The 13,782-nt window shown below is 39.5% G+C and overlaps 1 protein-coding gene across 4 annotated transcripts in view; it reads right to left on the reverse strand.

Annotated features, from left to right (window-relative positions):
* The window catches only part of LOC124151233, a 29,102-nt gene that overhangs the window by 13,291 nt on the left and 2,029 nt on the right, over positions 1–13,782 (reverse strand). The window contains exon 1 of one of the 4 annotated variants that reach the window (XM_046523604.2): positions 12,353–12,596. The exons of 2 other annotated variants lie outside the window; for them this stretch is intronic. Coding sequence is in view for 1 of the 2 variants with exons in the window: in XM_046523603.2 (XP_046379559.2) it covers positions 8,782–8,819 (38 nt within the window). In the remaining variant the exon portion in view is untranslated. Of the gene's footprint in view, positions 1–8,781; positions 8,922–12,352; positions 12,597–13,782 lie in introns of those variants that run through there. One more of the 4 variants, XM_046523603.2, reaches the window with a different exon arrangement.

Consider the following 13,782-nt stretch of genomic DNA (forward strand, 5'->3'; position numbering starts at 1 on the left):
TTGGTACAGGGTGGGTTTTTCAAAAATATTTTTGTTTGTTTATGATTTCTCTGGTGTTTTTGTCTTAAAACGTCATATCCAAACGCATCCCGCATGAAAACCCCGTATGTTAAAGCATGATTTTCGATAGACGCATTTAATGTCACAGAACACGTATTACACGTGCAATGCGCGGGAAACTCGGGGATCACATCGTGTCGTGGATGGGTATAAAAGATCGATCTCTGTCTTTTTTCATTCACTTTATTTGGAAGTTTGTGAAGACTGCAAAATGCCAAGACTGAGCCGCGCCAATCGTCACATCGCCATAGGTCTCCTGGAAGCAGGACAATCTCAACTTACAGTTGCCCGTCGAATGAATGTTCATCAAAGCACGATTTCTCGTCTCTGGGAGAGATATCGGCAGCAGAACTCGGTGGAAGATGGACCTAGAAGTCACCACTGCGGCGCAAGGTAGGTACTTCCGGGTACATCACCTGCGTCAGCGAACAGCTACAGCGACCACTACCGCTAGGCAATTACCCGGATTGAGAAGGACGTCCTCGAGTCACCACTGCGGCGCAAGATACGTACATCCGGGTACATCACCTGCGTCAGCGAACAGCTACAGCGACCACTACCGCTAGGCAAATACCCGGATTGAGAAGGATATCTGCACAGAGTGTCAGGAATAGACTACGAGAGGCAGGTTTAAGAGCAAGAAGACCCTACTTTGGCCCCGTTATGCGTCAGCAGCATCGACGTCATCGCGTTCAATGGTGTACAAACGTTCAGGCCTGGAAATGTGAATTGGCGTCGAATCTGGTTCAGCGATGAATCGAGATTTCTGTTGGAACGACGCGATGGAAGTATGCGGGTGTACAGACGACGTCATGAACGTTTTGCCGACGCCTGTGTCCCCCAGGTGGACAGATTCGGCAGGGACAGCGTGATGATGTGGAGAGCCATATCCTACACTCGAAGAAGTGAGTTGGTGTTGATCCAAGGCAACCTGACAGCGCAACGCTACTGCGATCAAGTCCTTCGTCCACACCTCCTTCCCATTATCAACCGCCAGAGGGAGCTATTCCAGCAGGATAACGCCAGACCCCATACGGCACGTGTCACGATGGCCTTCCTCCAGAATGAGAACATCAATGTGCTGCCCTGGCCCTCCAGATCACCAGACTTAAACCCGATAGAACATCTTTGGGATGCCCTGGACAGACGGGTGCGACAGCGTAACCCACAGCCCCAGACACTCCAGCAACTAGCACATGCACTACAGGCAGAGTGGGCTACATTACAGCAACATCAGATTCAGCGACTAATTCGTTCTATGCAGAGACGATGTCGCGCAGTTCTGAACGCCAATGGTGGTCATACGAGGTACTGACTTCAGCGCCATCAAACGTCGATGTGTGATTCATAAACTGAATTTTTTAGAGAGTATATATGATGGCTAGGCACTGGGCTATGAATGAGCTGGGGCCAGCCTCACGTTCAGTCATTACAGCTCTTATCTAATCAGCTTCAGTACAGGTATGGTGTTGACAAACCAGGAAGCCATACGACGGCGACCTGTAAACAATCGAATCTTATCCAGACAATCAAGGAACACAATAGCGCATTTACTGATTTACTTGGTTGAGTGAGTGAGTGAGTGAGTATGGTTTTACGCCGCTTTTCAGCATATTCCAGCAATATCAAGGCATATCAATTCACACATTTTACCCATGTCGGGAATGGAACCCGGGTCTTTGGCTTGACGAGCGAACGCTTAAACCACCCGGCTACCCAACCGCCCCTACTTGGTTAAAACGTACAACGTTTACTTACCCTGTGTACCAATACCTAGATTCTGCTGTTTGTAAGAAAAGAGAATCGTATAAAATATATATTCGTTTTGCAACATATGTGGGGGCAATTTTAAGGTCTCTTCCCAAATGATTCTTTTGCAGTTAACTCAGCAAAATTGATAGATTATGAGGAAACTCGGGGACTTCAGTCCATCAGCTTCTACTTCAAGTGAATATAGAACGGCAAGGCCAGAGAATAATCCGTCTCGATTATCTGCCGAAACTTATCTCCTATCTGCTTTTTAAGTAATTGTTTAAGGACACTGTCCAAAATGTTTCTTTTATGACCAGAAAATAAGCTGTCATGTGAATGAATTTGTTATGAAGTTTGTCAATGTCTCATCCCTATTCTGAAACATCTTTATAAATATAACTGATGATACATATTATAGTAAGGAGATATTTATAGGAGTCAGTCTACTTGCATCTAGAAAAAACAAGCTGAAGTTCAAGTTTTATTTCACTGGTACAAGTACACAAGCCACGTGACAGCCTTATGAATATAAAGCGACAAAACCCTTTCCATATCAAATAGAAATCTCTGCATAAAGCAGAGTCGATTGTCCAATTCCGACTATATCATGAGCATTTGCCTATGAATCACTGGATTGTCTGGTCTAGACTCGATTATTTACAGACCGCCGTCATATAGCCGGAATACTGCTGAGTGCGGCGTTAAACAAACAAACAAACCTACGAATCACCATCAAACAATGAAAACACTTGTGACAAACCTTGGTCATTGATAGTGTTCAGTATATCGAGTTGCACAAACACCTGGTGTAGTCACTGGAAGTACAGTCATGTTTGAGTGAGTGAGTACGGTTTTCCGCCGCTTTTAGCAATATTCCAGCAATATCACGGCGGGGGACACCAGAAATGGGCATCACACATTGTACCCATGTCGGGAATCGAACCCGGGTCTTCGGCGTGACGAGCGAACGCTTTAGCCACTAGGCTACCCGACCGCCCCCAGTCATGTTTGAAAGATTTTAGCATTTATCGTTTCAGTTGGTTTTGTACAGCTTCAGCTCCTTTTCGTGAAGGAAACATATGAAATGCTACTTTATACGTAATATTTGTATTAAATATGTCCCATACTGTATTCAAGACCAAAACACTTTTTTCAGAACCATTTTTAACCATAAAACGCGTACAGTTCGGTATGACTCTGTATAAAAACTACAGATGAATTATATGCCAGCAGAAACGAAAAAGTGACACGTTAACCAAGAAAGATATTATAAAAGTGTGGCTATGTAAACATGTTGCGTTCCCGACACATTTCTTAAATGAATAATAAATTCTTGTGTAAAGATTGTACATAGTGAACAAGATGGCATGACTTTGTTGGCCGGGCCGGTTACAATGACGGAAGTATGAATATACCTAATGCATTGACGATTTGGAATTCCATAGTACAATATGTTTAGGGCAGATTTAGTATTGCTCTATTTATTTTTATGAGAACATCAGATATGATGCAATAACCGTAATATAATTATTCTGCCAATAGTCATTGTTTCGCTATTTGTTTTCCTCGTTCTACATGGAAATGTTTGTTTTGTATAATGTGTTATATTTCCCAGTGTGAGTATATTTGGAGTGACAATATACGGAAAATGTACATGTTCCCGGTATCATTACTCTGAAATTGCGTCCTGCATGTACATTCATGAAAGAATCTATCACTTGTACATAATACACTTCAAATTCAAATTAACTTGATAATGATTCGTATCAACTTTAAATCTAGTATATCCGATAATACATCATTATCATCGTTATGGTTTTAAGGGTCGTGTCCATAAAATGTTCTCTTATTATATACTTTACAAATGTGTTAGGGTATATAACAACAGGTCTTTGACAAATTCAACTCTTAACCTGCTTAGGATTTGTGTTTAAGTCCCAAAAGGAACAAAGGTTTTGCGTGCTTTAACAAAACACGTTTATGACATAGCATGCAATGGGCCAGGATATTCTTTCATGAAAAAGTGTGGGCTCCAGTTAATGGTGTTCGTCCTTGGTTACCTCGTCCCTTTCGCGAGTCAATACGTGGCACGTAGGTTCACAGCAGACCTACTGTCGTGACAACCGTTATATCCAACTCATGAATCTTAAGGAAATGTTTTTTCAGTGTAATGACATCAGGCATTAGTCACAAGAGAAATATGGAACCTTGTGTCATTTCATTTAATTATTTAACTGATGATTCACAGAATTTTACTCTGATAATATCGTCCAATCCAAACAAATTTAGACATTAAGACACATCTGTGACGTCATTTTTTTGGTTCAGGAATGGAGAGTTGTTTGTCAACTGTATATTATTTGAACCAACATTTGAAATAATTTCCACTTGGAATAGACGAAACTATTTTTTACATTTATTGACAAGTGAATAATTTCATTTTTTCCCCGAAAACGTGTCGCAAGCGGGGTTTGAACCCGCATTGTTTGAGTTTAGAAGGTGTAATTGTCAACCTCAGCTACGGCGGCACATGAAGGTATGGTGTGAAATTAACTATTAAATATTTTCATAATTTTGCATAATGCTTAAAAGCTCAAAATGATATGTATATATTTGTGTTAAAACAGGTTTCCTACAACAATGTTCATATTTATAGCAATGAGATAAACCTTTGACGAGCAAAAACATAATATAAATATCCCTTGTTCGGGGCGCTATTTTTCCTATTATTCCCGTTAGCATGTATTAACAATGTGCAAGCGATTGATAAATACTAGCTCAGGACCCAGCGAATGTATGAAGAGCCGTGTACCATGCATTGTAAATGTCAGCTCGCGACGGAGCTTGGCGCACGTGCAACAGCGGCAGAGAACGCATTCCTCGTGCATCACGCAAGGGCGACTCACGCAGTATAAATACAGACAGAAGAGTTCGGGTTTATTTTTCAAATATTTTCAACAACAGAATATTTTGTCAAAGTGTATAAAAGTAGGGATGAGTTTTAAGTAGGGGAGTATCCTCGTAACTCTCCATTCCTTAAAAATAATGGGCCTGCGGGGCCTCTGCTCCATTATTTTTAAGGAATGGAGGGACTCGGACATTCCCCTCTAGTTGAACATTTGATTATCTGAATATTGTATCATCTTTTAATAAATACAGCAGCATCCAAGATTCTAACGAGGACTGTGGATATGTACTTATTTGAACTGACGTGTTTAAACTTGGAAGCCCTTGGTGTTGATGCCCTAAAGTAAAAGGTTTTGATTATGTTTATGTTTAGAAATTCAAATGTTAGCGTTCTAAACAACAATAACCAATTCTAAACAAGTTTTTAATACATATTTAGTCATCAGAACTCGTTTACATATTACTAAACGATACACTGCCTGGTAACCAGCTTCGATTGCTGCGGTATTCAAATACTCATTTTGGGTGATTGAAGTAAGTCGTACTGTAATATTTAGACTTTAATTTTAGGAACATTGGTTCTTGATATGCATAACGTTGTAACCTTTAGGTACACAATATATGCTATTTTCTCAGTGTCGTCATTCGACATTTCACGGACATTGAAACATAACCATCGTTACTCCAACACAAGATATGAATGCAATGGAGGAAAAGAGAAAGGGTTTCTATGATAAGTAAAGGAACAAAACTATAATGCCAATTGACTTGCCTTTGCATGTGTTTGTGAATGTGCCACCGGTGGGGCAGAATACGTTCACCTTTTCGCTAACACCTGGCATCATCACTATTTTATAGATTGATCCATGATCATAAACACATACTCATGGAACAGTCGGAATCGTACAATCGACTCTGCTTTTGGTGGAGATTGTTTTTATGAAAGTGGGAACTTTAATTGTTCTGTCGCTTTTATTTATTTGAATACGATCCTCAGTTGTGCAAAGCTGAGTTTGTAGGTAAATTGGGAAAGCTGTTAATCCTTCCAGTCTGTTTCCAGATACTTGTGGAAATAAAACAAGACGACAAAACCCTTTCCGTCTGTATCATGAACGTGATGATACCAGGTGTTCCAAAAAGTCATACATAGAGGTTATCACGCGAGTGTGTTTGGGGATGGTAAATATCCTGCATTAGGAATAAACATTGTATTTAGCGAGCCTTGGCGAGCTAAATACATAGTGTTTATTCCTAATACAGGATATTTACCATCCCCAAACACACAAGCGTGATAACCTCTTTATCATATAATGTCATTCTTTAATTCTGTGCTTCAAAATCGCTTTCCCTCACTCACAAACATTACCGAAACATTGCGAGTTTTCCTGGAATGCGCGCATTAATATTTATTACGTCACAGGGTAAGTGATGTGTCAGTCGGACAGTGACAGTAGCCAATATAGTTCCAACTGAAATATGTTTCTTATACAGTGGCCAAGCAACATATACGCAAAACAACAATTGTTTTTAATTGTCTTTCGCGGCAATCCATCGGTCTGTACAGACGTGTGACGTGGGAACATTCGTCACCACTCGCATCTTTCCGGAACTTACAAAAAGGCTCGCCCCCGCTCGGAGGCCTCCATTTGTCGAAACGGCGCAAGCCAGTCAGAATGCGTATCTTGATATTGGTACTTCGATTAAATAATCCTGTGTATTTAAATTAATGTTGGCAATATGCGTTTGATTAAAGATTATCGAAAAATGTAGATTGTCAGTTTCACACTGCAGTGAATATGAAAAACAGAAAAGTGTTATATAAGTCGATGTTGTTAATTGTATGGCTATTTTGGATGATAGATTCAAATGTACATACGCGTTTGTTTACATTGGGGAAACAGCTCACATGACTGCGACATCCATTCATTTGAGCTGAAACTAGACCTGACCTTTCAAATCGACATTCAGTGTAATATCCCGTTGTATGATATACCAAGAGTTGACAATTGTATTAACGTAATAATCTAATCACCCTTTTCAAAAACATATTATTTTACGCACCTATTAATCTCTCATTATGTGATATTGTGTTGCGGACAATTTTGCGGATTTTGTTTCATTTAATTGTCTGCACAGTGAATAGTAAAAGTGTCTCACTATGTTCTTGGTATATGTTTAGAAATACTTCTATACATCTCTAGACATGGTGGATTAATTCATAATTGTATTGTAATTAATTCATATAAAATGTATGTACCATAAGCTACCGCTGTCCTAGAACGGACAAATTCAGTCATGAAATAAATTAACTTTAAATTTGTCGTTTTAAGCGTTGAAAAGACGATGTCAAAGTTGCCACTCTCAACTGAATATGCCTGAGAAATTCATTGTTGAAATTATTGAAACCGAAAACTACCCTCGTCAGTTTTCTTCATCTAAGTTGAATATCATATGTAATAATTAATGATTTGCTGTTAAAGATGAACAGCTGAGAAAGAATGGGCTGAATGGCTTGCCAAATATACATTTGAACAAAACAAATTATTTCAGAGAGGCTTAAATATGAAGAAGCGAACGCTGCTGTAACGCCTGCATTAATGTTGCATTAGGACACGGGATAAATAAGAGTTATGGTTCGTGTTTGATGTAGTTCTCGTGTTCATACGCCAATGTGGAAACCTTCGAGAGGGGGCACGAGTTTCTATTCGGTTAGTCCCGGAACGGCACGACTTGGTCACGAATGGCTGTGTATTAAAAGCCCACGTTTCTCGTAATGTTAATGAACTGATGATAAAATCAGAAATTAATCATACAAATGTGTGAACATTTAAAATAAAATTTATGTAAAGTGTATTATCGATATCATGATTATTTTATATTATGAAATTTTGCATGTGCAGGTTGGTAATCCGAGCTGTAATGCAGCTACTGTTTTCTCCTTATTTTCAAATTCGGAACTCAACAAGGTGGATACTTCCAACCAACACCATTTTTAAGTAGGTAATGGATTTAACAGCGCACCACTGCAATATTACAGCTATTTATGACCGCGGTCTGTAAATAATCGAGTCTGGGCCAGACAATCCAGTGATTGACATCATGAGCAACGATCCACGCAATTGGGATACAATGACATGCATCAACCAAGTAAGCGAGTCTGACCACCCGATCCCGTTAGTCGCCTCTTACGACAAACATAGTCGCCTTTTAACGCAAGCATGGGTTGCTGAAGACCTATTCTACCCCGGATCTTCACTGGTCCATATCATATTAGTAAACCCATAAGGTCCACATGTATTATAGTTTTGAATACGTTGGATGTCATGACAGTAAAACTAAAAAAATGCTTCCTAAATATTTAAATCAACATCAGTGTATTCATAGGGAAGAGAATTTATAGATGTCAACTTCTTTATTTTGAGGAACACAACGTTTCGGAGTACATGACTCCTTCATCAGGTGAATAAATGTTATGAAGCAGAGAACATATATAAGTACCTTTAAGAACAACAAAAGTAATAAGATTAAAAAGGTGGAAACTTAACAAGGGAAGCCAACAGTTCATTAGCGCTGATAGCTGATTAGGACAACTGGAAGCCAGGAATTAAATTTTCACTGACTGGTTATAGGCAATGGACAGTGTATTAATAATATTTAAATAAATATGAGCAATTCTTAAATGTTTTTCGGAAACAAAATTATCTTTGACTTTGTTTTATCTTTGATCACCACAGGAACTATGTCATGTAGGAGTCGATGCTTTTAAAGAATTGTCGTAAGATAACGTCCTATTATCAGTGAGATTCAACTTTGAATGTTTTTCACAACTTGGTTTTCATGATTTGTTTCCATTTTGTAACTACTTATACCGTGTTTCAATATTCCCTATGTGTAACTATCCTTAAGGAAGAAGGCACTGTAAGATTGTATTGGAAACTAGTATCTTTCGTTTGACATCGTGCGTCGGAAATATAGTCCATGCATGATAGTTCGCTTTCACACATAATTTAGAGAATGCATATGTAGCAGGACGTGGAATCATCCCACAGATGACATCCTTACCTTGTCAGCTTGCTGACGAGCTTAACCTCTTTGGTCATGTGGACAAAGCGTCCAACTTCTGATCAGAAGGTATGTGGTTCATTGGGCTGATATGCACTTTGCACATTGGTTTTGGGCTGTAGTATAATCAGCTTGATGGACTGATATACTTCCGTACGGCCACCATGTTTTTTTATCCCTATGACGTCCGCGGACGAAATAGACGACACATATTATCTCGGTTCACGTTGCGCAAGGCGTCGTTCAAGATGAGTACAGTGAACATACGTCATTTGATAGTTGGTTTCCCATACAGGTGGAGCTCATCTCACACAGCCATGTCGCATTAAATATGCACAACGTGGTTTTGCAAAGTGGGTCAAATAGCAACTCGTATTGTGGTGGGTAGGCTTCCTGGGCGTATACCACTCAAAAGAAGTTAAAGAACGGGTGGCCCAGTCGTCTGGAGCGCCGCAATTCGCTGTGCAGTGTTGCGTCCCTTGAGCACGCCAGAACTCTATGATTGTGGGTTCGAATCCCGGTTGGATTAGGTTTGTCAGTACCATAACGTGGTGAGACCTGCATCACTTCGGGCTTTTCTCCATTCAGCTGACACGCCGTGATATAACTGGAATACTGTTAAAAGCGGCGTTAAACCAGACTCTCTCACTCACTCACTAAAGAACAAAACATAGCACGATAGATTAACTACATTTATATGAAAGAATCGAGCGTTCTTTAACTTCTTTTGAGTAGTTTATATAGTGAGTGAGTGAGTGAGTTTGGTTTTACGCCGCTTTTAGCAATATTCCAGCAATATCACGGCGGGGGACACCACAAATGGGCTTCACACATTGTACCCATGTCGGGATTCGAACCCGGGTCTTCAGCGTGACGAGCGAACGCTTTAACCACTAGGCTACCCGACCGCCCCAGTTTATATAGAGTAATCATAGATCTCACACATGGCATACAACCCGACATACTTTTAAGTGTGTGTACTGGGGCGGTAAAGCAGCGAATCGAGGCGTCTCGAACCGCGACAACGGATCTAATCTCCTGGCATGTAATACGAACTCCAAACAAAAAGAAGGGAATCCTAAAATATTAATGTTTAACCACGTATTAGAACAAAGATAAGTGTTGACGACAAACGTCGTTTAAGAACGTTCACGTCTGTAAAACTTAACACCAAAACGTTATGCTTGTTAGTGATTTAATGCATATGTTTAGATGCAAATATAATACTAGGGTGTCGCTAGCATGACGTACTGTTATCATTGTATGAATTAATTTAACAAGTTCATTGGGCAGGAGGTCTCGTTAATAAAAAAAATGTTGCAAGCCCTCGTCATGTTTTACAAGCCCAAAACAATAAACTACGAAATGAAAAAAAATGTCAACGAACTTTGACATTAAATGACGCCTTAACTGACTAGAAAAAATATATATGTATTAACTCGAATTTTCAACCACACAGTCCGGTCAGTTTGACGGAAATGTTACTAGCCCAATTTAAAAGTCACTGGCATTTGGCTAGCGGGCAAGCAGGTATTTCGTACACTGACTTTTATGCATTCATTCAAAATGTACAAATCTGTGTCAGCTTTAGCTTGTGTTTTCATTGGGAACACACTTTTGCTTTGGATTTATCTTACTGAAAAGACACTTATTGACAGTTAGATATTTGAGTACGGTTGTTTTATGGGAAAACACTTGAACGTGTTTCAATTGTGATACTCATCAAACATGTATTTTATTCTTGGTAATGTTTTGTTTTTAAACTCCTGTTGATTAATGAGACCATACAATCGGCACTTCCGTGCAAGTCCTACAGTTCCGGAGAGAGCCGAGGTTACGCAAGGGATGCGAGTATTGGATCTATGGTGGATCGGAGTCCAGAGTAAAGCATCCACCCGGAAACAGATGATACGTTTCCAGCATTTTTAAAACAGATTGCTTTCTTTCAAATTATATGTTTCTTAAATTACAGTTTACACACTCCTTTCCTGAAGACAATTTCCACACAGAAATACCTCATGTCCACATATTATAAATTAAATGTTATAATTCCATTACCCATGTAAATAACGCAAATTAAAAAGAGTTGGTAAGTGAATGTTGTCTTGTGCCACAGTCTGTAAACGAGGGCCGGTAAATTTGTCAGGCAAACCAGTGGTTGATAGCATGAGCACCCGTACACCAAACACGGATACTTATTCTGACCAAGAATCCCCACAGGGAAAACTTACATGATTTGTTTGTTTGTCGTTTAATGTGTCATTGAATGCACAGATGAGTAATTCCCATTGTTTTATGTATAGGTGGGTTTTTCCTTTGAAGATCGAGTAAAAGCTTAGACGATTTAACAGCTAACGATGTAACAATATTCCAGGTTTATGACGGCGGTCTGTACATAATCGAGTCTGGACCAGGCTATCCAGTGATTGACATCATGCGCATCGATGACACGCATCAACCAAGTCAGCGAGTCTGATCGCCCGATACCGTTAGTCCTTTCTTACGAGAAACTTTGTCGACTGTTACGGCAAGCATCGGTTGCTGAATACCTATTCTACCCCGGATCTTCATTGGACACACTTACATAAAGATTATAGAAATAATCTTGAACTCTATAGGGGGAAACTAATTCTTTTCTTTTTTTTTAAAGCACCAAAATAAATAAATTAACATAAACTATTTTCTATATTACAAAGCGAATAAAGTTTAAAACATTCATAAAGAATGATGATAATAACAAAAACATACGAATCGTAATTATTACGCATTGTTCATATTACATAGAAAAACGGTAGCAATCCTATACAGCTTAACAACTGGCAACAGTCATCACTTAGAGCATGGCAAAACATTTGTTTATCATTTGTTTTTTAGTTGCTTAACGCTGTACTTAGCAATAAATCCAGCTATATGACGGCGGCCTGTCCATAATCGAGTCTGGACCAGACAATCCAGTGATTGACATTATGAGCATCGGTCTAAGCAATTGGATCCCGATTACATGCATCAACTAAGTCAGCGATCCTGTCCACCCGATCATGTCTCCCATTTACAACAGGTGCTGTTGCTGTAGACCGGTTCAAACCTGGATCTTCATGGGAAGCAAAAACATAGCATTCCCACAGAGCGAGGATAGCAGAAACGGAATTTGCGTCAAGCAGCCTTTTCACATCAATACAAAAAATAGCATTATAACACAAACATAATCGTACCACAAAGAATAAAGAGTGTATTAGAACTATATATAGCATGCTTGATCACTTATTCGAGGAACACGATTCCGAAACTCCATTGATGAAAATAACATACTTGTTAGATAATAGACCCTAGAGAAAAATAAATAAAAGGAGTCCAACTTAAGTCTACAATAATTTGGCAAGTCTACATTGCCTAAGCTCTTTTTAAGGATTGTTCTGGCCTTGATTTGGGTTTATTCATGTTTTGTAGATCCATGTATATATTTAAAACAGATAACTTTATTTCTGGGTCAAAATGTCAGTCTAGTTAAGCTAGTATGTGTGTACTGACTTACACCATGTCGTGTATTGGAGTATGTTTGTACTTCCCTTACCTTTTAGTCTCCGAGTTGTGGGGCTCATTATACTTCCTGGTACACAGGGAGGCCAGTCAGTGTAATCGCCACTGTCCAGAGAATCCGTCGGGTACTAATTACTGGTTGTAATCTTCACTGTCACTAAACGGTAACACTAAAGCCTGACAATCATCAGCCACTTGTATGATACCAGATGATCTGCCTGTAGCCTGCCTGACGGTGAGAATCAGATGACACTGTGGGTCTCTCTCTCTCTCTATTGGTGGGTTAATATTAGAAGTGGGTATTTTCACTACCACTTCCTAGTTACTTATCGATGAAGTGTTGACGTACTTCGACATGTCAGTGTATAATAGCTGTTACGTAAGCATATTATTCGGTTATGCATTATATTATTTCCGTTAAAATATTTCATGTATATATTTTGACGCAAGAGCGTTTAATACTGGGTGGCTTTGTCAAGCTTTTAGTGTTTGAAGCATTCGTAAAATATAACGTTGGTGTTCAGGGATTCATTCCCGAAGCATTTTCTTCGCTACGAAGATCTATATTCAGAACGTTGTTTTCCGCCACTGTGAGCTATGTTCCAACTATATCACGGTGGTCTGTAAATAATCGAGTCTGGGACAGGAAAACCAGTGGCTGAAAACATGAGCAACGATCGACGCCATCAGATGCCGACTCACATGCACAATGTTCCTCAAGGTAATGACGTCAATACTTTACGGCTGTGTATACACAATGTTACTATAGGTGAGGACGTCAATACTTTACGGCTGTGTATACACAATGTTACTACAGGTGAGGACGACAATACTTTACGGCTGTGTATACACAATGTTACTATAGGTGAGGACGTCAATACTTTACGGCTGTGTATACACAATGTTACTATAGGTGAGGACGTCAATACTTTACGGCTGTGTATACACAATGTTACTATAGGTGAGGACGTCAATACTTTACGGCTGTGTATACACAATGTTACTTTAGGTGAGGACGTCTATACTTTACGGCTGTGTAAACACAATGTTACTATAGGTGAGGACGTCAATACTTTACGGCTGTGTATACACAATGTTACTATAGGTGAGGACGACAATACTTTACGGCTGTGTATACACAATGTTACTATAGGTGAGGACGTCAATACTTTACGGCTGTGTATACACAATGTTACTATAGGTGAGGACGTCAATACTTTACGGCTGTGTATACACAATGTTACTATAGGCGAGGACGTCTATACTTTACGACTGTGTATACACAATGTTACTATAGGTGAGGACGTCAATACTTTACGGCTGTGTATACACAATGTTACTTTAGGTGAAGACGTCGATACTTTACGGCTGTGTATACACAATGTTACTATAGGTGAGGACGTCAATACTTTACGGCTGTGTATACACAATGTTACTATAGGTGAGGACGTCAATACTTTACGA

This window comes from Haliotis rufescens, unplaced genomic scaffold (assembly GCF_023055435.1).
Source record: "Haliotis rufescens isolate VD_foot unplaced genomic scaffold, xgHalRufe1.0.p SCAF_11, whole genome shotgun sequence".
NCBI lineage: Eukaryota > Metazoa > Mollusca > Gastropoda > Lepetellida > Haliotidae > Haliotis > Haliotis rufescens.